This window comes from Lacerta agilis, chromosome 10 (assembly GCF_009819535.1).
Source record: "Lacerta agilis isolate rLacAgi1 chromosome 10, rLacAgi1.pri, whole genome shotgun sequence".
NCBI lineage: Eukaryota > Metazoa > Chordata > Lepidosauria > Squamata > Lacertidae > Lacerta > Lacerta agilis.
Window position 1 is genome coordinate 34,359,732 of NC_046321.1, and position 26,359 is coordinate 34,386,090.

The following is a 26,359-nucleotide window of genomic DNA, read 5'->3' on the forward strand; positions in this document are numbered from 1 at the left end:
CACACCACAAAACCTTTTTTCTGTGCAGCTTGCAGACTAAAAATGTGACTGTGCCCTATAAGCTTCTGAAGTGGTTTATTTCCCACCCATCTAAATAGTGGCACAAATGCACCCTGAAGGTTTTGTTTTTGCTAGTTATATTAGAAGACAGTCACAAGCATTTTCACTGGCGAATTTGAAAAAAAAAAGCAAAGAAGCTCAGACGTTAGGACGCAAAGTAAGACAAAGACCCAGACAGAGTATAGAAAAAACGTTTGCTTGGAGGAGGGTCGGGGGGTATGGCTTCTGAATAGAAAAGCATCTCCAAAGTTGGTGGGGGAGGAACAGGAATCAATGACACAGAATTTAATTGTTACAGGGACCTGATTGCCCTTTTAAGCAGTACTTAGATAGCTGATGCTGTTTTCACTGTTCATCCTGTGCCTTTAAAAATGATCCACTTACCCTATGAATTTACAGATAGAATCTTTGTATCTAGAAATGGATAGCACAGTTATTTAGAAATTAATTCCACAGCTAATTATTTCTATATGTTATCTAGAAACGCAAATTCCTTATTGCTTCCTCTTCCTTCAGTGTACAGTATATGATAATTTTGAAGGTCGCTTTTGTATAGCATTCTGTGGCTGCAATAATAAGCAGTCTTAGTGGAGTTCTGGCCTAACAGCCAAATCCTCACCATGAAAGTACAGTCGAATTCAGTGGGGCTTATTCCCAGCTATGATTGTACTGCAAGTACAGAAATCAGTACAGCCTGAGTACTAAAAGCCATAATTAATCAGTATGATCCTATTTCATAGTCACTTATCAAGCTTTGGATTGTTTGGCAAAGTGTGCCTATATTCAATAATTTTTTGTTCCTTAAAAGAAACACCAACTTCACACTATGGCAGGGGTTAATACTGAGAAATAATTAGAATTCTTTCATTAGAAAATTTTGTCAACTCTCAAATGAGTCTTACTTCAAGTCCTTGTGTTTTGCAAATAGATGTTTGGCTGGAGAAACATTGTTAGCCTTGGAGGGTGAGGAAGTACAAACTGTTCCTCTGGAGGAAGTTGTATATTAGGGAGATATGTGCATTATAGTTACTGGCCAAATTAAGCCCCATGCTTTGTGCTTGTGTGTGTGTGTGTGTGTGTGTGAAAGAGAGTTGATGATGGATCACAACTCATTAGGCTAAGGGAGCTAGGCTTCTCAGTGTTGCGAGAGTCAGCATATTGCAGGGGTAGGCTTTCTATTTGAAATCTACTAAAACTAGTACAGCTTGGTTTTTATTTTAAAGTACAGATTCCCCTGCCCCAACAGACAGAAATTTCCATCATTGACTTTTCCATGTCCAACTTTTATACTTATTTGTGAGAGAAAAGTTTTAGATCATCCTAGGTTTCGTGACACTAGATTGTGAGATATCCTTGTCACAAAGGACAAGGTATTATTTCAATGGAAAATCTGGGGTCATAAAAAGACAGAGCTTTCTTTGTTAATGAGTATATATTTCAGAACAGCAAAGATTGTGGACGATTAATCTCATATTGAGTCATTCTGCTTTTCTCTGCACATATTATTGTAATCTTCATTTATAATTTAGCTGGTATTGTTTGAAAACATTATCAAATGATTAGAAGCAGCAACAGATTAACAATGGGCAGCGGGGAGGACTTTAGCCCATAGAGCCTTAGCATTATGGACTATGGGTTTATTTTACTGAGTTGATAGAAATATGCAATTTCTGGTGTTTACAGACACCTGTAGCTGTGATTCCAGGGAATCCTGGTGAAACTGACAGGGCTTTCACCAGGGTTTTCTAGACTGAGGCAGAGGTAGAGGGAAGGACTTGTCAACTGCATTGTTCTATTCTCCAGCTGATAAGCAGCACGGATGAAATCGCCAAGACATTTTCCTGGAGCAAGTTTGGCAAAAGCTTGAGAAATGGACATGTCAATATCACTAGCCTTCTCTGGAATCCAGTCAGATGTTGTTGGAGCTGGAGATATTGCACACTGTCAGCAAAGCCACTGAACATGCTTCTGCCCCTAGTGAGTCAGTGGTTCTACACTCAGTTCGTGCATAAAGAAATATAGTACAGTTGTGTGCTGAAAATGTAGTATTTTTTCTTAGCCTGTGAACAAAAAGCAAATGAGAAGGGGAGTACAGGGAGATGCAAAAACTTTTTTTTGAATGAATCTTTTCTGCATTCTCAGAACTAAATAAGCAGATGGTGTAAAACCTGAACAAAACTGCTAGTAAGAAAGGAGCTGTAGTGGTTGGTCCTAATGTTTTGTTTTGTTTTGCCATGTAATGTTAGTATTGCAGAGCAGTTATTTCTATTGTATTCGCACTGGGTAACTGTTAAGCCACCCTTTGTAGAAAGCACGTTATGGTGTATCAGTTTACTATTCTAACAGTTATGCAAGTTTCATAGCCTATTTAAATGTCAACTCAGATTTCAGGAGAAACAAACAACTGGTTTCATTCTTGCTTCTATATTTTCACAGTGACATTGAAATTGCACTGCGATGACACACACAAATTAAGAGTTACATTTTCTTGGTGGGTGGTTGTAAATCATTCTGTGTTGCAACCCTGGCGATCAATGGGGTGACAGGTGTCGCAGCCCGATCGCCCTCACATCCAATGGCCATAATAAATTTTACTTACTTACTTACTTACATTCTGTGTTGCTGTGGTACCTGGTCATGTGACAGTATAAAATAGACTACCAGACTTTGAATAACAGCAATAGGAAACTCTCAGAGATGACAACATCAATCTATATTATGGTGAAATTTTCTGTAGTCCATGAAAGCTTATGCAATCATAATTTGTTGGTTTTTGAGGCGCCACAAATCATTTTTCTGTTTTTGCTCTTATGGAAATGTTATGTTATAGTAATTCTACTTTTGATTTCCAGAAGATATTGTTATATAATGCTAATTATTATTATTAATTTGATGCTGATTCTGAGATTCTTTCTTTTTCTTTCCTTTAGATATTCTTCCAGAATATCATACTGATATTCCTTGCATGCTTATACTTGGGAACTTTATACTTGTGATCTTGAGGTATTGGGCAACAAAACCACTACGTATTCCCCTTTCTACATTTGTGTATGCAATCTTTTCAGATGTGCATAGGCAAACTATGCAATTTGTACATCACTTTTATCACTCATTGCTTGTTTATTCAGTACATGATAACTTATCACTGACAATGTAAATCACGGTAGTCAATGTTGTGCCCTCCTGATGTGGTTAGACTTCAATTCCCATAAGCCCGAGGCAGCATGGCTAACAGTCAGGGATTATGGAGGCTGTAGTCCAACAACATCTGTCCGTCAGCCTGTTAGCTACCCCTTCTATAAACTACCTCTTTTGAAAAGCATTTTGTTTGTTCCATCTGTGGTGTTTGATCTGTGATAGTATATCCACAAAGTCACTACTTATGCTGCACTCATGGCAAAAGTCTTGATGGTACTCTGGCACAAATGCCAAGGTTCAAAGCACTTACCTTTTTTCAAGAACAATTTCAGCTAACAAAGATCTGGACTAGCTACAGCATTTTTTTATATAAAAAAGTAAGTTTAGAATACGTTAAGGTTAGAAGTTCAAGCAAATGTCTTCTTGATTTAGTTAGGTTACGAAGATGAGATTAAGGAAGGATTGTTCGTAATAGCTACTGGTATGTTAAGATAGAGAGCACTGCATTTTGTAGGTTTTCAGGGCTATGTGCTCTGCTTTGTTACAAAGACAGGTGAGCTAGGCCTAATTATTCATTTTCTGTATTTCTTTAGTTCTGAATAAAATAGCATGTAGCAAAGATTGATATTAAATGTTTGCAAGTGCGAAACATCAACAAAGCAACATAGCAATGATGTAGTAGCAGGGTTTTTAAAATGCAAAACTGTCTGCTCAGAAGTAAGTCTTACTTGGACTTGCATCCTAGTATCCTAAATGTACATAAGAACACTAGAAGAGCCCTGCAGGATCAGGCCAAGCAAGTCTAGCATTCTTTTCTCTGCAGTGACCAACAGATGCATATGGGAAGACTGCAAGCAGGATCTGAACAGAACTGGGCTCCACCCACTTGTGGTTCCCAGCAGTTGTTGTTCCCAGCAGCTTGTATTCAGAGACATACTGCCCCTGACCTGACATTGGAGCTAAAACCTAGCCAATGTGGCTAGTAGCCATTGATAGCCTTATTCTCTGTGGGAGCAAAAAGATGATTTTCACAGTAACGAAATCAGGAAAATGACTTCCTTCCTTTAATCAACTATTAGTTGAGCTTCAAGATAATCTGGTTCTTTAATCCTTCTTTTCCCTGTCTTGCATAAATTGCAACCACCATTTACATTAGTTGACCTCATTTTCAGCCCTTGGATTTAAGTTGTTGCTGGGGTTTTTTTTTGGGGGGGGTTATATTTATAATTTTACACAATAGGGCCTACTGTGACATGAAACAGAAACACTGAGCTATAAAAAAGAAAAATGCTAGAAGTAATTTAAAAAACAACACAGTGTGGCATGGATAAAACATAATGTTACAGATCTGGGGTAACAAGAGTTTGTGGTGTGCAAGGGCGCCCATAACTGCTAGATTTAGTGAATGTTAGAAATTAATAAATAGTAGAATTTATATACTATTTGGAGTTTTGTAGGGAAGATGCCAGGCCAGTGAAAGATACAGGCTAAGCTTCTTTCCCAGGTCAGGGCCTCACCTGGTATACTGTAGTTGTTGTTAAGATGCTCGAAGCAAACCATTAACTCATCAATGGAGGCTCTGTGAGTGAGGGGATGAAGTTGCCAAGGCAAGCAGGGTGTGGGTGTTGTGCCACACAGGAAAAATGTTTCCCTTTTGAAAAACAGAATTCTGGAAAGGGGGGTAGGTCAAGCAGAGAGATGGGGAAGAGTTGTTTTCTGCAAAGGCTGTTGGAAGGAAGAAGTGGGCAGAACTCCATGAGCTGCTGTCAAGGCCAGAACCACCTTGGGAGGGTGGGACAGAGGCCCGGAGATGGCATGCAGGATGCCTTGGACTCTAGTGTTGCACTGCTGGGAGGAATAAGTGCCGCGTGAGATGAACTCTCTCCAAAGTAGACCCAGATGTAAATATGTGAACAACAAACCATATTTCTTAAAGACACAACAGTCTCGGCCACACCTTGATTCCCAGTGGAAACATGGCCTTGGGTAAGCTCCTAGAACCCCCTGGAATCTTGCTACCATTCGGCAGAGACTGGAGGTGGTGCAACCTTTGTAAAAATAGTTTCATAACCCAAAGTGCTGCTTTCAAGCATTTGCTGTTGCTTGAATTGTAAACAATGCGGTCATCATCCAGGTGATTAAACTTGAGTTTATAGCCTTCACAAATAGCATGTTTCAGTTTCAGCTAGTGTTATTCATGCCCTTTGGCTGGACTTCCTGGGATATTATGGGACAGCTCCAGGGGTCTGGGGGGAATTGCTAATGGGACCCTAAAATTAAACTGCTACTACCGTGTTTCCCCGAAAATAAGACACTGTCTTATATTTATTTTTCCTCAAAGGCACACTAGGGCTTATTTTCAAGGGCTTATTTTTATTACGTCAGTTTCTGCCCATCTTCTTAATGGCTCCGCGTCGGTACGTTGCTGTTATGCATTGCCATGCCTATCACTATGTGCGGGGATTCTTTGCTGGAGCCTCCCGCGTGCAGGACAAGGTCAACTGCACACGGGATACCAGTTGCTGGGGGTCTGCGGCCAGCGCCTCACGTGCGTCCTTGCACGGGCACCGGCCAAGCCTGCAAACGGGACGGCCGGTAATTCCGGAGCTTGACTCACACTGTGCCGTTGTCCGCCAGGCTAAATCTGAAGGGTGCGTGAGTAGTTCGGATGAAAAGGTGCCTCGTAGATGTACCTGCAAGCACTTGCGACCGCCTAAGTTGTTCCCTTAAGTAACGTACCCAAATAAAAGGTGGCCAAAACTACGGCCAAGCAAGAGAGCTATTAAGCTACGAAAAATTAAATTAAGACGAAATAAAGACAGACAACCATTGTTTCTTTTGATGGCTTTGGCTAACCCGCATGGGCTTCTACTTTTCTCTATGCCTCGACTGTTCTAAGACTATCTAAGCTATCTAGTCCTGTACCGCCAATTCTTCTGCAATCTATAAGCTAACTAAATCTTTACCGCCAATTCTTCCGCAAGGCTAACCTATACTAAAACTAAAGCTAGCTAAACCTTTACCGGCAATTCTTCCGCAAAACTAACCTATCTACCTCCTGCACGCGCTTCCAACCCAACCAACCCGTTCACCAAACCCCGACTACCTTAATGACTGATCAATCCTGACTATCTTCCTGACTATCTGCCCAAAACGGGGAGCCGCAGCCTTTTATTGACAACGAACAAGCAACGTCATGATCAATACTTTTACCAATCAGAACACTGTTGCTGCCCTTGAAAAGGGCGGGAAGCAGATTAACTGACCATTAACAAGTTTAAACCTTTGGAGCCAAAAAGTCTAAGCGGAGGGATCTCAGTGGCAAGATGCCTACCGAGCCCTGCTTTCACTTTCGCTTTTACTCGGAAGTATACGTTTAGTAGTGCATATTATTGACATTAACTTGATACAAATACTCGCGGGTGCAAAGACACCCACGGAGTGTATTCCCACAACTATGTCTTATTTTCAGGGTATGGCTTATATCGCGCAAACGCTTAGAAATCCTGCTACGGCTTATTTTATGGGTATGTCTTATTTTCGGGGAAACACGGTAGTGGTAGCAGTGACTTGGCATTGGCTCCTTCATGAACTGTTGGATCTCTGACCAAGGCCTAGTACAGCCAAGTAGGCCCTAGTACCCGAGTCCCATAATTCACCCCCCATGCCAACCCACCAACCCTTTCAGGTGAGTGGGCAGTGCTATTGTCTCTTCAGTCATCATTTTTAGTCTGTGCCAGACCAATTCCCTTACTCCCTGTGTAGCCACTTAAACTGCATGATTATAAATCTACTCCCTCACTATTAATCACCAGCAACTACTGGAATACTAAAAGGTATTTTTTATGCAATAGTGGGCACAAGACAATATTTGAATCACATTACCCACTTGAAGGTAGAATCCATTGAGCATAACTAGTAGGCATAATTAATTCCTAAGGCTTGCTACACACACACACACACACACACACACACACACACACACACACACAAAATTCCTTCCAGTAGCACCTTAGAGACCAACTAAGTTTGTTCTTGGTATATGCTACTGGAAGGAATTTTTTTATTTTTATTTTGTTTTGACTATGGCAGACCAACACGGCTACCTACCTGTAACACACACACACACTCTCTCTCCCAGTGAGGAACATTCTGCATAGGTTATCAGCTTACTGTGTTAAACTGTAATAGGTCTAAACTGTCATTCGGATCACAGCACAGAAACCGTATTTTTAAATGATGTTTTAATAGGAAGCATAAAATTTCATCTGCCTGCTGAGAGTGGAACAGAAGACTTAGGTATCTTACTTTCTTCATGTTAGATCATTGCAAATATTGTAATATGTCAAAGAATCAATTTTCTAAACTTGTTAATAGTTTTTCTTGTGGAAGTCTAGTGAGGTTTTTAGACCGTTGGTTGGTTTCTATATACATTCAATTTATTTTGTGCTAGAAACAGCAACTTGATGCTAATCAATGTCTACCTCTTCACACACATTGCTTCTGTTAATGGATTTGCGGTCGTACAGTGGACTGGCGATGAAGTGGTACATGTGCCTCTTGTTAGAGCCAGGAGAGACATTTTTAAGAATAATAAGTCTATTGGGAAAGGAAGGCTGCAGTACCTTTTAAGGTCTGTGTCAAGTAGGAGTTCTGGCAAGCGGAGCTTTTTAATCCCTATATAACAGGTTGTACCTGCCCTCTATATTGAGGTAAAGAAAGCAGGTCTGTCTGTATAGTCGCCCACTGAAAGGTTTCTGAAATCAGAGTCCACATAAAACTTGATCAGAAAAGTCCCCCCCCCCCCAGATCTTCAGAAAGTAAGGAATAGTATTCTAGATCTTGTCAAAAGCCAATCTGATCCAGCAGCCTGCACCTGTCAACAGCCCAGTCCACATGTCACATTAAACCATAGTTAAAAACAATGGCTTAATGTGAATGTTTATCATGGTGCTCCTCCTTTTCCGCTCTTCCTCGGCTCTGGCATCACCAATTTATTTCTCCCCAAGCACCACAAGTAAGCAAAAAAGAAAGCTTGATTGTCGCTTGATTGTTTGGAGCACTCTCCAAACAAACTGCTTCAGATGCAAGAGGTTCGGATGTCACAACCAAGCCACACACTGGCTTGTTCCTTGGCAGGGGAGAGGAGCAGGAGTCGGGGACAGAGCAGAGTGGTACGTTTTTGGCATCGTGCTCTAGCTCACTGCGAATTCACAGTAAATCATAGTTTGCTTTTGAGTATGGTGTAATGTTACATGTGAACCACAACACTGAGAAGCTCACAAGTAAGGCAAGGTGGAGACAGTCAGAGGTAATTATGCACTGTATGAAGAAATACTTCCTTTTAAATCTATGTCACTGGTTGACTGAGGACCAGACTACATGTTTGCTTAAATACGTAGCAGGCAGCTATGTACTTTGTTTTTTCCTAACTAATTACAGGGCTGGAACATCCCCCTCTAAGGCTCCTAGCCATGCCAGGGAGCAGGGGGTGATCTCACTCAAACTACAGTGTGGGAGTGATGAAGACATAAGACTAACCTTCTTGCTCATCCCTAGGTTCTGTAACTCCTGTGGAAAACAACATAGTTATGTATTTAAATGTGTGTCTTGTTTGGCCCCTTTAGTGTTTGGGAGGATGGAAAGTGAATTATCTATGGAAGTCTAAATAAAGTGGTGCTGCTCATTGAAAACAAACAATTTTAGTTCTTTCCATCCTATGCATGGTGTATCTACTGCCTATGTCACCAGACATTGATTGGTTTCAAACAGCCCTGCATATTTGGTCCATACAATACTTGGTTTTTGCTCCACGTTCCTTCATGGTAAGTAGTATTACAAGCATGTGCGAAGCCATCTCCTTTTGAATAACTGGCAGTGGGATGCATGCAGTTCCTCTTCCAGAAGCTCTCCGATTAATTCAATTCTCAGAACCTATGTAGGGGGGGGGATACTGTTTTTGCCTGAGAGATAATGGGCAGAGGTTATTCTGATTGATGGGATATAATCTACAAATATCTCAAACTTTGTTTTTTTTAATGGTCTTGGGCTTTCCTGGGCCTCCCTTCTATTTTAGCCTGCCTGATTCCAGATGAGGGAACAGACTGAGCACCACATCACTGGCTCTAAGCTGTTTGTCTTTCCTTTGTTAATACTGAGATTGCAGCTGCCAAATGAGGTTTTCATGGCTTTGGAGGCTAATTACGATAATACTTGAGAACGCTGCTAACAAATAGTGTTGAGGGTATTAAAAGTGATGCATGTTACTGAATTGGTTGTTCTCTGTAGTATAGGAATCTTTGAATCTTTTGATCAAATGAGATACTTAATGAGTTTTTCGGTCACAGCACATTACTAAATTAGATGTTATGTAATAAATCAAAAGTACTTGCATACCATATGGACTTTTTATTTTGCAACCTGAAACAGACAATTTCATTTTTAATTAATTTAATGGAAAATGAATAGTGAAATACAGTGGGTGATAGCCAACTTCCTGTCATTTTTAGGGTAGATAAATGGAAAACTATTAACGTAAGTTAGTCCTGACAAGTTTTGATTTTAACAGGTCTACTCTGGCTATATAATTGTTAATGATATTATCTTGGATGTTACACCTCTTAGCAGTTTTGACATTCTGATAATGAATTGACTTTTGAAAATGATAAAATGGCATACTGCTTAAGAGAGTTAAGTTAGGCTTCTGAGATTACTTCATCCTAAATTCTACTGCTTTTATATCCTAATACAGTCTTAGAGAATATGACATTTTGGCAAGGACTATATGTTCTGTCAAGTGATTAAAATGCATTTTTGTAGAAAAATATTGTCTGTAATACATGTTTTTTCTAGAAATAAACCACTTTTATAACATTTTTTATACATATATGAGAAATTATATTTCACTTCCTATTAATATTTTATGTGTAGCACACAGACCCTAAGCCCTATTTAGATTATAATTTGTCCTACTAATTTTAGCTTCTGTTTGTAAGAACATGAACAAAAGGGATCTCAACAAAGTAACTCTCTCTAAGAATCAAAACAAAACAAAACAAAGATCAATAATAAGACAGCATTGTACATATTTTCATGGGGACATGAGTGGAAATCCATTGTCACAGAGAGAAAGGAAATTAAGGACTAGGGCGGTGTCCACATTGATGTTTTCATTTTATCTGTTTGCACAATTTCCTGTCAACAGTCAATGCTCTCTGTGTTTTGATCTTCTTGTACCAAACAATGCACAAGGATTAGAATTACAAGCATTTGCATGACTGATGTGGAATTAATTTTTGTTGACCCTTTCAGTTGCCACACTACTAGCCTAGTTTCTTCAATGTTGGGACATTATTATTATTATTATTATTATTATTATTATTATTATTTTATTAAAATAAATATTGGGGTGAATGTGCACCCCTATACCTGATAATGGGACGCGGGTGGCGCTGTGGGTTAAACCACAGAGCCTAGGGCTTGCCGATCAGAAGGTTGGCGGTTCAAATCCCCGCAACGGGATGAGCTCCCGTTGCTCGGTCCCTGCTCCTGCCAACATAGCAGTAAGAAAGCACATCAAAGTGCAAGTAGATAAATAGGTACCGCTCCAGCAGGACGGTAAATGGCGTTTCCGTGCGCTGCTCTGGTTTGCTAGAAGCGTCTTAGTCATGCTGGCCATATGACCTAGAAGCTGTCTGCGGACAAACGTCAGCTCCCTTGGCCTATAGAGCGAGATGAGCGTGCAACCTCAGAGTCATCTGCGACAGGACCTAACGGTCAGGGGTACCTTTACCTTTACCTTTACACCTGATAATGCCATTTGCTAGGTTGCCTACAATCTGATAAATAGGATTTATTATAAATGTAATAATAAATAAAATATTCCCTCTGAGGAGCTCATGGTGGAATAAACCATTCACCCGCTTCCTTGTTTTATGTTCACAACAACTCTGCGAGATAGGTTAGGCTGACACAGATAGTGTGACTGGCCCAAAGTCAACCAGTGAGTTTCACTTCATTTCACTTCAGTGTTCTTAGGAATCTGGATGAGCTGAAAAGATATGTGTTTTTTTTTTTTAAATTAAAAGACCACCAAGCAGTCTGAGAACGAGACCAAGAAGAAAAATATAACTATCATAATCTTGATCACAATATCCAGAGAGGCCAAATTATTCCAGCCCTCAGGTTTGCTGTTCCTCTCAATATAGTTGATTAAAAGCAGCAGCTCCATCTTCTGGCACTTGACAGTCACTACGCACAGAGTGCATTTTTGTTGTTCAGTCGTTCAGTCGTGTCCGACTCTTTGTGACCCCATGGACCAGAGCACGCCAGGCACGCCTATCCTTCACTGCCTCTCGCAGTTTGGCCAAACTCATGTTAGTAGCTTCGAGAACACTGTCCAACCATCTCATCCTCTGTCGTCCCCTTCTCCTTGTGCCCTCCATCTTTCCCAACATCAGGGTCTTTTCTAGGGAGTCTTTTCTTCTCATGAGGTGGCCAAAGTACTGGAGCCTCAACTTCAGGATCTGTCCTTCTAGTGAGCACTCAGGGCTGATTGCTTTGAGAATGGATAGGTTTGATCTTCTTGCAGTCCATGGGACTCTCAAGAGTCTCCTCCAGCACCATAATTCAAAAGCATCAATTCTTCGGCGATCAGCCTTCTTTATGGTCCAGCTCTCACTTCCATACACTACTACTGGGAAAACCATAGCTTTAACTATACGGACCTTTGTCGGCAAGGTGATGTCTTTGCTTTTTAAAATGCTGTCTAGGTTTGTCATTGATTTTCTCCCAAGAAGCAGGCTCTTCTAATTTCGTGACTGCTCTCACCATCTGCAGTGATCATGGAACCCAAGAAGGTGAAATCTCTCACTGCCTCCATTTCTTCCCCTTCTATTTGCCAGGAAATGATGGGACCAGTGGCCATGATCTTAGTTTTTCTGATGTTGAGCTTCAGACCATATTTTGCGCTCTCCTCTTTCACCCTCATTAAAAGGTTCTTTAATTCCTCTAATTTTAATGCCTCTCAAATTCTACACACTTGGTATAGTTAAGGTTAATATAATTTTAATGATACCAAGTGGCATTCGTATTTGTATAAAATTGGTCTCTGAATGAGAAAATACTTGATGCACACCATGCATTTCAACTGTAGGTGTTTTTAAATGGTGCTGGGAATTGTAGCTCTGGTAGGCGTAAGCTTCAGTTCCCATGATTCTTGGAGTATATCTGGGTGCTTTAAATATATGGTTGTATAGGCAGCCCCTGTTGCAAACATTGGGAGCTTCCAGGCAAAAGCTCCTTCAGGAGCACAAAAGTACACCAGGCAGCACCTCAGAAGTACATCCTACCCAGAAATGTTATACGATGTTTGTTAAGTGATTGTAGTACCTGTGCTTATTCTGCTAGTCAACAAGCAGCAATCAGAACAATACCGCAAGCTTGTAGGTGTTGAGCATTCTGAATTGCACTGCTGGGCATTTGCAAATACCCTGCCTAGAAGTGCCCACCCAGTCTTGCAGTCTTATCATTACAGTCACGAACACAGCAAAAATAATGTTTGAATGTTTCTCCAAATAATGATTACATCTTACGTTTCCAGTGATGCAAATACTAGGAACAGACTGTGTGTTGATGAAGCTGTTAGGGCACATCTGGAGCTTCCTCTTATCCTTCAATCTAATTTGCTAACAGTTGACTCGGGACACACACTGCCAAAGCTGCTCCCCTGGGCAGCTCTTGGAAGCTGCATGAACATCACAGCAAGGATTAGCACAGGTTTTTGTTTTGTTTTTTTGGTGACCTGGCTTGATCATCTGCAACACTGTAAATGGGATATTCTGTGTGGGTCACCGGAACATACATTATGAGCACTGTTCATGGCATGAGCACATTGCACATTCTAGGGTGTGCACATTTCACGTTTGCTGATTGTGACAGTCCAGATGTGAAGCTGGTCTTGCATAAGGCTTGTATATTCGTCTTAGAGTTTATTGAGTGTAATCTGTATAAAGCTATATGCTCTTTAGTTCATTGGAAACAACAAAAGATTTCAATGAGAGTACTTTGTCTAATTTTCCTTCAGCTGCATCATTATTTTCATTATCCCCATTAATGCTTTCTCCCCTCATAGTAAACAAAAGGTAAAAAGGTAAAGGGACCCCTGACCATTAGGTCCAGTTGCGGACGACTCTGGGGTTGCAGCGCTCATCTCGCTTTATTGGGCAAGGGAGCCGGCATACAGCTTCCAGGTCATGTGACCAGCATGACTAAGCTGCTTCTGGCTAACCAGAGCAGCGCACAGAAACGCCGTTTACCTTCCCGTCGGAGTGGTACCTATTTATCTGCTTGCACTTTGACGTGCTTTCAAACTGCTAGGTTGGCAGGAGCAGGGACCGAGCAACGGGAGCTCACCCTGTCGCGGGGATTCGAACCTCTGACCTTCTGATTGGCAAGCCCTAGGCTCAGCGGTTTAGACCACAGCGCCACCCGCGTCCCTAAAAGGTACAGATAGGTAATTAAATTAAACAAAAGGTACAGATAGGTAATTAAATCTGCAAAAAATATACATTTGCAAGCAAAATGTGAACCAAGATTTGCTCTTCACTGTAGAATACTTGGGGAGGGGGAATGTTAAGGCGTATGGAGCACTGAGAACACTACTCCTTCTGCTGATAACTGTTTTCAGGATAGCACATGTTGGGCAGATTTTAATAAGTTCAATATTCAGTGTTGCTGTTTCATCACTTCCCTTTTACAATATACATCTACAGCCTCTTCTGCAGTCAAAATCTGCATATAAAGGGTTTCTTACACTCAGTATACAGGAAAATGGGAAGGGTTGGATAACAATAAGCAAATGACTCACTTGTGTACTGTCTGCATGATGGAATAATTTATAGAGTCGTGAAATGCTGTAGACATATATTCTTTCAAACTAAGAGTGATTATGTGTTAAGGGAGCTACAGCTGAGCAATGGCATTTGGGGAAGTTCCACATGACAATGTTAAGTTTATTTTCTCTCCGCATAGTGCTTTCCTTCCACACAGTAGGGTATATATGGAGAAGTATATGTGTATAAATGATAGACCACAACCATTTCAGCTTTTAGCTAGAGGTATGTTACCAAAATTAGCTGCTGTACATTCCTTCTTAGCACATCTTTCTATTCTGGAGAGTAGCATACAAAAAGGAGAAAAGAAGCTAAAACCACACAAAGATGCTCTTGTGTTGGGAAAAAAAGGAGAGCATGTTAGCCAGCTATCCAGGTACAAATGGGAATTGCTGAAATATTAACAAGATATCATTAAAAATAACTAGCTGCTGGAATTTGGAGGAGAGGAAAGGATAATGGTCAGATTTTGACAAAGTACAGTAGTTGAACCTGACTCCTATTGTTTTCAGTGTGTACTAAGTTCACCAAACTTAGCTCTGGATCCACCCCAGATAAGTGTGGCACACCTTTCACTTATTCATGTGCACGTACCTACAACGAATATTGTAATGGAAGATAGTTAACATTGTGCTCTGGTGAGTTGCTTTCTGACCAGCACCTCAAAAACAAATTATTATGTTAAGCATTTTAAAGCAACTGACAATGAAACAACAATAAAAAATATGAAACAACAAGCAGTCAGCAATTTTAAAAACAGCAGTTCACCAAAACTTTAAATTCAGTAACAGCAGCAAAAGCCATTAATCCTAAACCTGTGTTTTTAAAATGTAGTAGATTTCACCTTATGTTGATATAGGCACTTCACAGATCTGCCCAGGAAAGCTAATTCAAAGGTGAGAGGCTATCACTGAAGAAGCTAATTCCCCAGTTGCCATTCATCTCATCTCCTGACTATTGGGTTACCTGTAGACCAGTCTCAGAAGCAGATCTTTCAGGAAGATTTCTATTGAAGAAGGCAGTCCTTTAAAAATCCAGCTAACAAGCCATTTGGGGTTTTAAAGGTCAAGAACATCCCTTTCAGTTGTGCCTGAAAACAGACTGGTAGCCGCTGTAGATCTTTTAGCACAGGCAAGATGTGCTGAATCTGGCGCATCCCAGCCTAACAATTTAGCTTCCATTTTCCATTTTCTCATCAGCTCTATCTGCCAGAGCCTTTCTTTGCATGCAGGGAAAGTCCTTAACTCACTTATGGTTTAAGGCCAGTCGAAGTCGTTCCCAAGATGTGGCCACTGTCACATGTGAATAGTTTCTAGGAGCCACAGGTGAGAGCTGAGTGCAGAATGGGGACCAAAGGTGGGCAAACCAGGGGCGTTCCTAGCCCCTTGGCTGCCCGGGGAGGGAAGCCAAGGGGCACCCCTGGGGGCCGGGGCATCGCGGCGCGTGCGTGCGTCATGACGTCATGACGCACACGCGCGCGGCGACGGCCCGGCATCCCCGGGGGCGGGGCATCGCTGCGTGTGCGTCATGACGCACGCGCAGCGACGGCCCCGCCCCTGGGGTATGCCGGGCGGGGGCTTGGGGGCATCGGCGGGCTACAAAGAGCCCCGAAGCCGCTGCCATAGCGCAAAGGGCTGCCAGGCTGCGGCTTCGGAGCTCTTTGCAGCCCACCGAAGCTCCGGAAGCGGCGGCCCGGCATCCCAGGGGGCGGGGCATCGCTGCGTGTGCGTCATGACGCACGGCGCGCGCAGCGACGCCCCCGCCCCTGGGGTATGCCGGGCCGCCACTTCGGGAGCCTCGTCCGTGCAGCGCTGCTGCTCCCGGGGTGACGGAGGGAGCGGCGGCGCATGGGAGTGGTGGGACGCGCCGCCGCTCCCTCCGTCACCCCGGGAGCAGCAGCACCGCACACACCCGCCTAGGGGCGGCACGAGGGGCGGCCCGCCCCCACCGCCCCCACCCTACGACGCCCCTGGGGCAAACTACCCCAGAAAGAGCACAATGTGTCCCCCCCACCAGAGGTACTACCCCTCATCTAACACCCCATACACCCCATGGCGTTAGTAGGTGATGGGATTCTGTATGTGTGTTGTTTTCCTCTAGCTAACACAGTACCAGCTTAACATACAGTTGGTTGTTCTTTTTCCTCAGTTTCTCAGTTTGGGTTGAAGCTGGTGTGTGGAACAATGCATCGAAACACAGTATTTAATTTTAAAAAATGACAGGGTAGATATGAATTACAACTAATGTTATGTGTACACTGCTTCTCAGACCAGCAGTGGTAGTGCACTGGAAGCAGACTAAATGGAGTAGGGTTCACAGCCTTAGATGAACTCTCCCCTGTTCCTTCAGTTGCCTTTTGTCCAGTTTTATGGTATGTCATAGGAAATCACAGAGCTTGGGGAGCAATCTACCTCTGTGAGGAAGAAAGTAGGGAGGAAGAGGGTCAGAACAGCAGCTGTTCAGGCTCATGTCTTGGTACAATATTTTTAGAATACTTTTGTACTAAAGGAAATAAACATTAACGTAGGGTTGTGAGAAGATCTACCCAGCCTTGGAAGTATGTACACTTTGTCCTGGGTAACATTGCTGATTAGATTTTGTATAAACATGTTAGTTAGCCGACAATGTTAGTCTGAGTTTGCAATCAGTCGAGAGGGCTGAATTGCTTTAGGAAATGAGTGGCTCAGTGTTAACGTACAAGAGTTAAAATCATGAAGGTCTGAGGACATTTCTGCTTTTGGTGCTGAATTGCTGTGTGGTGTATTGCATGTCACTGTAATCACTCTGTGGTCTAACTCCCAGAATTCTTAAAATCCCTCTGGAAATACGTCAGACTATCGATTATACATTTGCAGTGTGTTGTACGCCTATTGAGTAGCAGTTATAAAGTGTGACGGATGAACATGCAGATGAATTCAGAGTTGAGATTACTTTTTTACCACTTTCAAAAAGCAAACCATATTGGATATTAGATCATTTATATGGGATAGGTGCTGCTTTTATAAATAGAAATATTATGCCCACATATATTATAGGAGCATCTTATAATTCATAATTCTTGTCAGTTAGTTAGCGTTAGATCTGAGATAATATTGAAATGTTTCTGCTTAATTTGGATTGAATTTTGTCCAGCCAATGCATTTGTCATTTCATTAGCATGGCAGACCATTAATCTCATTCATCAAAACTGTCCTATACTGTGAACTGAGCGAGCAATAACATGTTCGGCTACTGCCTTCATTTTATTTTGCAGGGATTGTTAGATTTTGTTGCAAGCTGTCTTGACAATGAAGGCCAGGAGGTAGAATATAAATATTTGAAATAAACTAATAAATCTTTACTAAAATACCGACAGTGATATTCTTCCTTCCTGTTTGGAACATGGCCAGTCTCTAAGAAAATAGTTTCTTCTTAAAATCTGTTACCAAGGAATTCAGCCTCACTGTCATTTTAAGTATGCCTCTAGGCCAGGGTGGTCCAACACATGGCCCCTCAAGGCCCTTTTTGGCGTACACACACACACACAGCCCTCACGCTGCCTTCCCAAAGCTGAGTAAGCGAGCCACTGGGATTTGGGATTATGGGGTGTGTGTATGTATATATATATACAGTCAGCCCCTTTGCTCTCTCTCGTCAGCAGTGACTTCCTATTTAGTCGGGCTGTTATGTGTGGTAAAAATTCATTCATGTTTAATAAAAAACAGCTACCGTAATTTGAATGCTAAGGCAGATAGTGCACGTATCTTTTGTGATGAGCATGTTACATCTCATCTGCGCTGCATATTACATCTTAGTTAGAATAATGTCGACCACAGCCTCATCATGCATGCGCACAAACACTAAATAAGAAGTGTTGTATAAGGGAACATTTTCATTTCTATGGGATTTGTTGTTGTTTTTTCTAGGCAGTCTTGAACAATTAAAATTATGTTTTGCTGCAATTAAGAATCAGGATAAGGATAATAAAAATGATTGCCTCCTTTATTGCATCGTGTGACTATGCTTATCAGGTCCAATGTGCAAAGTATCCAGTAGGTTATAACTTAAGATACAGTACTGCTGCCTTGTACATTCTCTTCTGCTTAATAAACAATTTGCATTTTCAAAGGCATTTCACAAAGCTGACATCTAGAAGTGCAGTTAAACTTAATGCTGCTCAACCAGGAATTTTGGATACCTTCAAGAATTTTGAAAATGGTAGTCTTTGCTTTTTGGGTGAAGATTGCACTACAAACCAGGTTCTCTTATCATCTTAACAATTTTCTACATCATGACTGGATAGCTTTTCAGATTTGGGGTACAATTGAAGGTATATTACTTGCACCCAGGCTGTGTAAACACTATAAAGCACTTTCAAAGGACATTATTCCTTCCTCAAAGAATTCTAGGCACTGTCATTGCTGAGAATTGTAACTCAGTGAGGGGTGAATTGCAGTGCCCAACATTCTTTGATTGAGAGTATGTGCTTAAAGCGTGATTTAAAGGTATAGCATGTGTGCTATCTCAGGAAGCATACTTAGTACCGGTATGTATTTGTCATATGTACATAATATTCATGAGCTGTGAGAAACTAGCTCTGCTCATTTGCAGGGGGGCGAAATAATGTAGTATTGGATCAAATTGCTAGGGGTACCAGTTGAGCTACAGAATAAGAGGTCAAATAAGAAAGCAATGTGTTGCATTGATAAAAAGTTGATAAAAAGAACTGAAGTATTTGCTTGCTCTGAAAACCAGGAACAGTTGCTCAGCAAAATTAATATAGAGAGTGTAGCTAGGAAAATGGAGAATAATTTATTTGTGTATCAAACAAAAAACCTTATGGGTTTTTTTAAATCTGGAAGATATTTTGTGCTAAGTATGGTATTAACTTTATCATTTGATGCCAGTTTTGAGTAATATGGCACTGTATGGTATGGTATGAGCAGCATAGTTTACTCAGAAGGAATTATGTTATATTCAGTTGTGCTTACTGCCAGGCAAGTGTGTATAGGACTATAGCATTAGATTCCTAGTACTTACTATTTTAGGGGATTGTGTGGTGCTAACTGGATGTTCTGCATGGCTGAATGAGCAGAACACTTATTTCCCCATTGGCCCAAGTTCCTGCATTGCAATAATGTTCCCACATCACAAATAATGTCATGCTTTGTGATCTTATATTGATTTCTTCTTAGAATTATTTATGAATTATTTCATAGAAAACTAAGGTTGAATTTTAATCTCTTTTGTAGGTGGAAAGACATGATATGAATACCCTCAGCCTGCCTCTTAATATTCGCCGGGGAGGTTCGGACACCAACCTCAACTTTGATGTACCTGATGGTGTGTTTGAGTTTCACAAAGTAAAACCCAATGCAGACAGTTTGAAGCAAAAGATTCTGAAAGTTACGGAGCAGATCAAAATAGAACAAACAGCTCGGGATGGGAATGTGGCAGAGTATTTGAAGCTCGTGAACAGTGCGGACAAACAACAAGCGGGGCGAATTAAACAAGTATTTGAAAAGAAGAATCAAAAGTCTGCCCATTCCATTGCCCAGTTGCAGAAGAAATTGGAACAGTATCACAGAAAGCTCAAAGAGATAGAACAAAATGGTTCCTCCAAAAGTACCAAGGATGCTTCCAAAGACAGCCTGAAGGAAATCCAACATTCCCTGAAAGATGCCCATGGGAAATCTCGTAGTACTGGCCAGAGCAATGAGAGCAGCAAAACAGGTGTTCCAGGAGTCTCCTTGACACCACCAGTGTTTGTTTTCAGCAAATCCAGAGAGTTTGCAAACCTGATCCGGAATAAATTTGGTAGTGCTGACAATATTGCTCACTTAAAGAGCAGCCTGGACGATTTTAGGCCAGAAACTACTTCCAGGGCCTACGGCGGAAGTGCTACTATAGTGGCCAAGCCAAAATACACCAGTGATGATGAGTGCTCAAGTGCAACATCTGGCTCTGCGGACAGCAATGGAAACCAGTCCTTTGGCCATGTTGGGACAAATACTCTGGAAAGCCATGGGAAACTATCGATTCTCTTTGAGGGACTGCGGGAAATAAAGGAAGCACAATCCCAGTTGGCAGATGACATTGAGAATTTAAAAGTACAATTCAAAAGAGAGTATGGCTTTATTTCTCAAACGCTGCAGGAGGAAAGGTACAGGTACGTTATTATGTTGGCCAGTTGAAATTGATTTGCACAGATAGATGAGAATGAGGTGGTGTCAAAGCAATGCAACAAAGAGAAGAATAAACTAAGTACCCTTGAACTCCACCCATGACAATGATCAGCTGCATGTACTACATAGGCACATGTTAACGCTTCCCCACATTTGCTGTTAGGGTAATGTGTGAAATGTATTCTCAGAGTTCTCAGCAGGCTTATCAGGTGAGCACTCATGGTGGGGGGGGGGCCTTTTGCCATGTTAGTTTCTATAATCACATGCAAAAACTTACAACTTAGTGAGAATGGCAGTAATAATATATATATATATATATATATATATATATATATATATATATATATATATATATATATATATATAATTACTTTTTAAAAGGTTTACAATGTTCAGCTTGTATTCAAGGCAGTATACTTTTCTAAAGCCAGTAGGGTTTCAGCTCAGGAAAACAAAAAGTTACCCTGATAAAGAATGGTGATGCTGCAACCTACAAATAAGGAGAGATGCACTTTCATTAGATTTCACATAAAAGCCAAGTAAATTTTGTTTTTGTTGAGGTATGAGCGATTAGAAGACCAGCTGAATGATCTAACAGACCTCCACCAGCACGAGACAGCCAACTTGAAGCAAGAACTTGCTAGTATTGAAGAAAAGGTGGCGTATCAGGCCTATGAGCGGTCGCGAGATGTTCAGGTACCAACTTTTGAAATTAAAAAACTGATTTTTTTTTTTTGTTTCGAAAGAATTAGTCACTGTGGTCCAGTGATGAAAGCACAGGATTTTTTAGACTGAAAGATCTGAGTTCCAATTTAAGGCTAGTTTTGGGCCTTTGGAGATGGAGAAGGAAATCCCTCGTGCTTCCTATTCTTTGTGTCTTTAAAAAGAACTTTTGCATCTCCCTCTTAAAGAAATACTGCAAATCCAATGCAGCTTTATTCAGATGACTAAGTCCTCACTGCATTCAATGAAGCTTATTCCCTTTCATGTTTAGGATTGCAGCCATAAACTCATAGCCAGAGCTTTCACATCTAACCTAATTTTTCACAATTATCTCTGATGGAAGTATAGCATGGAAATGGCATTGCTCCTGCAAGATAGGAACAACTGCAGTTCTCAATGGGAAAAAATTATAACCTCCCTCACTAGGCTGTTGTGGGAATGAACAAAACAAGATTTTAAAGCAGGCTTCCTCAACCTCAGCCCTCCAGATGTTTTGAGACTACAATTCCCAGCATCCCTGACCACTGGCCCTGCTAGCTAGGGATCATGGGAGTTGTAGGCCAAAAACATCTGGAGGGCCGAGGTTGAGGGAGCCTGTTTTAAAGTATAGAAAAGTGCTATTGAAAGAATTGTTCACCAAGCTTTTAATCAGTCAGTGTAATCAGAGGATAAGAGACTAAACATGAACACTGGTCCTTGCACAGTTCTCCTTCAAGGAGGAAAAAGGCATCTACAATTCTATGATTCTGTGTATATTTATGTATGGCTGGAGACAAGCAGGGGAAGAGTGTTCTTGTGTTCAAATCTGGTTGTCCACCGTGAGAACAGGATGCTGGACAAGATGGGCCATTGGCCTGATCCAGCTGCCTGTTCTAATGTTTTTGTGTTAATACATTTTCAACTTTGAGGTGCATAGAATTACAGAATTGTAGAGTTTGCAGTCAAAGAGTTGTAAATTGTTTTGCTAATTGATTTATGCACAGATGGGGGTGATGTCCTAAACTGATCAGATAGAATGAAAATGTATTTTATGTATAAAAGTGATGGTTCCTTAACTTTTCTTTCCCTCCTTCCCTTTCCTATTTTATACTGACAGGAAGCTTTGGAATCTTGCCAAACACGGGTCTCTAAGCTGGAGATTCATCAACAAGAACAGCAAGCCCTGCAGTCAGAAACCGTTAATGCCAAAGTCTTGCTGGGGAAATGTATAAACGTAGTCTTGGCCTTCATGACCGTAATCCTAGTGTGCGTTTCCACCATAGCAAAGTTTGTAGCTCCAATGATGAGAAGCCGTTTCCATATCATTTGCACCTTCTTCGCAATAACTCTTCTTGCAATTTTATGCAAAAACTGGGATCACATTGTCTGTGCCATAGAAAAGATGATCATACCAAGATGAATCCATAATGCCCAGAGCATTTTTGTTTTTAAAAGAAGAAATACTTCTAAACAAACTACCAAATCTTTAATTTTGCAGTTTACCTGTGCAGACTAGATGAAGACTTTTCTATTGGGTATTAAAATGTGATGGTGATAACTCCTGGCCGTGTATTTCACCTCATCAGTCACCTTATATGAAATGAGGTGAATCTGTTATAGACTAATTACTTATGTAAATCTTTCTGCCTTAATCTAATCTACTTTTTCTACGCTGCAGAAATCCTGAACAGTCAAGTCTTGAATACATGATCTTAACTAGACTGGGGTTTAGGAGAAGTATAATTGAAATAAGAAACAGCAATCCTAGTTGGGAGGTTGCATTTTCATGAACCTGCATCATTCCACTTTACATAGTAGCTACTGTTCCCTTATGAAGCATATGCAAACAGTAGGCTGAGATTTACACACCTTGGAGAAATGCTGGTCACATTTTCTGCATCTCCTGAAGACAGATATTTATAAGGTAGAAACTGTGATGGAGTTTATTATCTCTCTTGCCTGCTGCTGACATTGGCCCAATAGTCAAAGAGGATTCTTACTTAAACCTTGCCCCAAAATTGTTTTTGCCTTACAGATTAGTTTATATTAAATATTATATTCCATTGCACTTCTGTTTCATGATCTTAAATATATATACATAGCTGTCCCAACTGTTGAATAAATGAGGATCTGCCAATCATGTGGTCCAAACATGGGTATTTATCTCTTTTTGAGAAATCTATGTTGTCTAATGGGAGCTACTTTTTGGCTGAAATGCAGTGATAGGAGTAGCTCATCACATCCCTTTAGAAACCTGCAGCTGTCTAGTGACTGATGTTGTCATGAGCAAATAAGAACAATAGCATGCAGTCCAAACAGTATAATCTTTTTGGCTTTTGTTTTCATTTTTCCTGTCCAGGTTTTTTTTTTTTTACCTTTTAACCACTAAAATAGATTGTCTGATGTGTTACTCTAGTGATAATTTGTGATGCTCTCCCAACATCTAGCTATAGCAGGGCAGTATTCTCAAATCAATGTCTTTAGCCTAAAATAATACCGCAATCACTGTGAAGTTTGTATCGAAATAAAACTTCATGTAAGAAAATACTTATATAAGATATGTAAATAAATATGGTTAGGAAGTGAAAAGATAAGAAATACATTAGTGGTGCTTTTTGTTTTTGTTTAAAAAATGATGAAAAAGCATCTGCCAATTTAATTATCAGCACTGGTTGCAGAAGAATGTTGTAATAGTAATTTGCTTGAATTCTAATGAATTACCCTGTTGCACATCTCCCATTAATTTTAATGGGATTCACACTAGAGAATGATGAAACTGTTAGTTTCAGTTTCTCATGAGTTTCACATTTTTATAATTTCAAGTTTAGTTTACCACATTTCTGCATCCATTTGCTATTTTATGTTTTGGTTATGCATTTTAATGCACATTTCCCCCTAATATATGCATTTTTGTACACATCTTTGGGTTGGAGAACTGCGTCTTGAAAATTAACAGAACTGTGAATTTTGCAAGCTACCTGTATTTAAATTCACGTACATTGTTTCAGGAAGTGTGAATAAGGTATGTTCACATTGGGCTCATCCATACTGTAATTTAATGGGAACAGTAAGTTTTCCTGTACTTTCATTAATTGTCCATATGATGTTCTCCTCCAAATCACTGACCTCCCTCAGTTTGGATTCTTTCATACCAGGGATGCTCCAAAAGGAGAGGGTGTGAGAAAATCTGGAGGAGGATAGACTGTGACTTGGAGGAGAATGCCATGTGGACAATGGAGACTTAATGGAGGTACAGGTAGGTTACTATTCACTTTAAACAACGGCATGGATAAGTCCATTAAGATGTGAACCAAACCAGATTTCTCCCTCATCTCTACCTCACATAGGAGAAACTGTGCTCCAAGGGCACTTCCAGATGCAGGCATCTGCCTATGAATGTAATTGTGCAGTAGACTAGCACTGTGCTGTTGGCAGCCTGCTATAGTAAGAATCCTGCCTGTCATGGAAGGATCAGGGCTAATGTTTACTTAGCAGTTTTAGTGCTAGGAAAGCAATAGTGGCAGCACTTGCGAAAATTATATTTTGCTGAACAGTGAAGGCTTAGTAAAGGCTGTGCAATTCTCATGAGAAAAGCCCAGAGTTTGGAAAACCCATTTGAGGCTTGGCATAATTTCAGGAGCTAGTTTGCTAACAATGTAAATACTGGTTTAAAAAATCAAAATGTGCAATGTTTTGTTTCCTTTTTTAAAAAACAAACAAACAAACTTTGAACTAAACTTGCTGACTACAAAGACCAAGACATCTGTCTGTATATACAGCATTGCTAACTATATCCAGAAGACAATGGAGACAACAGGCATATATTATAAAAAGTCCTCCATTTTCCTATTTATTCCCCAATATTCCCTTATTGTTGCATTAAAATCTCTAATTTGAGGGACGAAGAGTGTGGATGAGTGTACTGGGTCTGTCCCCCTCCAATGTCAGAGCCTGTGGAGGCATTGACCTCCATGCCACAGAGGGAAGAACTTCTCAAGTGAAGAGTCTGGTCTTACACACATAAGCTCTCTGCATGGGATATTGTTGGTTCCCACAAGGAGCTTCACCCAGTAGAAGAGGTCCCTCCTGCAGATGTTTGCTTTCCCAATGCATTGAAACAAGGCTGGAAGTGCAATTTATGGAATAGGGCCAACAGGCTTGCTCCCCTTCTCCCCCTCATACAATTCAAGTATGAGACAGAATACCCAAATAAACTTAATTCTTTGCAAAAGATCCCAAAGTACCCCTATTTTTTTGGGGGGGAGACTAAACTGGGTGCCTTAATCTACATCATATCCTCTAAAAATTTCAAGATAATAATTTGTTCCTTTTAGGTTCTTTTCCCCAAACCTCCTTTGGTCACATTTGGCTATTTTCTTCACCAGATATGTTAAAGGCCAGGTTCAGTGACTCTGATAGGATTCCCATACGTTCGGAATTTCCTGGACATAGCTGTCATTTGGCCCTCGTAAGCAGCGTCTGGGCAGAAATCACTGAAGTGTCTGGGAAAACCTGGATGTATGGCAGTCCATGTCGGAAATGTCAATTTCGGTGAACTTTGCCACCCTGCCAAATCTCAACAACTCAAATTCACGAGTGGACTTTCAAATTTCAGTGGCACCCTGTGCGAGGCCAAAATTTGGCACCTCCCCCGTCTCTCAACTTCTGTTCTGCTCAGTTCAATACATCATAGTTGTGATGCACTGCTGAGTCGCCTAGGCTCAGTGACTAGTGCTGTGGAACCAGTCATGCTGCCCTAAATTCACCTCTGGTTCCACTAGTGGAAGCCAGTGCAAGGAGTCACACTAGCATAATAGGGCTCCCCCCCTCCCTCAAAACTGCTCTGGAGAGCCGGGAGAACCCCCAAACAGCCTGCAGAGAGAAGATCATTCCTTGCCTGACAAAATAATCTCTTTAGCGTTAGGTGGAATTCCACCGTAGGAGTTTATCTCCTTTGTCCTCTTAATCATGAGTTGTTGCATCTTGCTTATGTACCGGTATTTTGACCGTGGCTAAATTTGTTCCCAGAGTATCTTGCCTGAACAACAGTAAGTTTTTGCAGTAGCATCTGTGCTGTTGTTTCAAAGCTAATGTGCCAACTGAGTTTAATTCCCCCACCCTCCCCAGCTCTGGCTCCAGGCGTTTCTTCTGAGTAATGGCATTTATTTTTCTTGGGACTTTGTCCTAAGATTACTTCCCTTCTGTTCAGGAGGATTTCCCTTGTTTTGATTACCAGCCCTTGTGACGCAGCTGTGGAACATCTTGCTTTTCCTTTGGTTCAACAGTGCTTTCCCATCTTTATTCATATAGAACTGTAAGCATTGACAATAGGGATGTTCCAGACTGTGAACTAGACACTATGCTCCAGATACAGAAAGTTTTCTCTGTTATACATCTGTTTGC

General features: G+C 41.0%; 1 protein-coding gene across 4 annotated transcripts in view; it reads left to right on the forward strand.

The window, feature by feature from the left end:
* Positions 1-22,742, forward strand: part of TMCC3 (transmembrane and coiled-coil domain family 3) — a 92,414-nt gene extending 69,672 nt beyond the window's left edge. For 3 of the 4 annotated variants that reach the window (XM_033162119.1, XM_033162123.1, XM_033162122.1), the window contains exons 2-4: positions 19,322-20,238; positions 20,815-20,950; positions 22,074-22,742. In XM_033162119.1, coding sequence (XP_033018010.1) covers positions 19,322-20,238; positions 20,815-20,950; positions 22,074-22,376 — 1,356 coding nt within the window. In that variant the 3' untranslated portion in view covers positions 22,377-22,742. The remainder of the gene's footprint in view (positions 1-19,321; positions 20,239-20,814; positions 20,951-22,073) is intronic. The other variant, XM_033162121.1, reaches the window with a different exon arrangement.
* Positions 22,743-26,359: the final 3,617 nt, after the last annotated feature.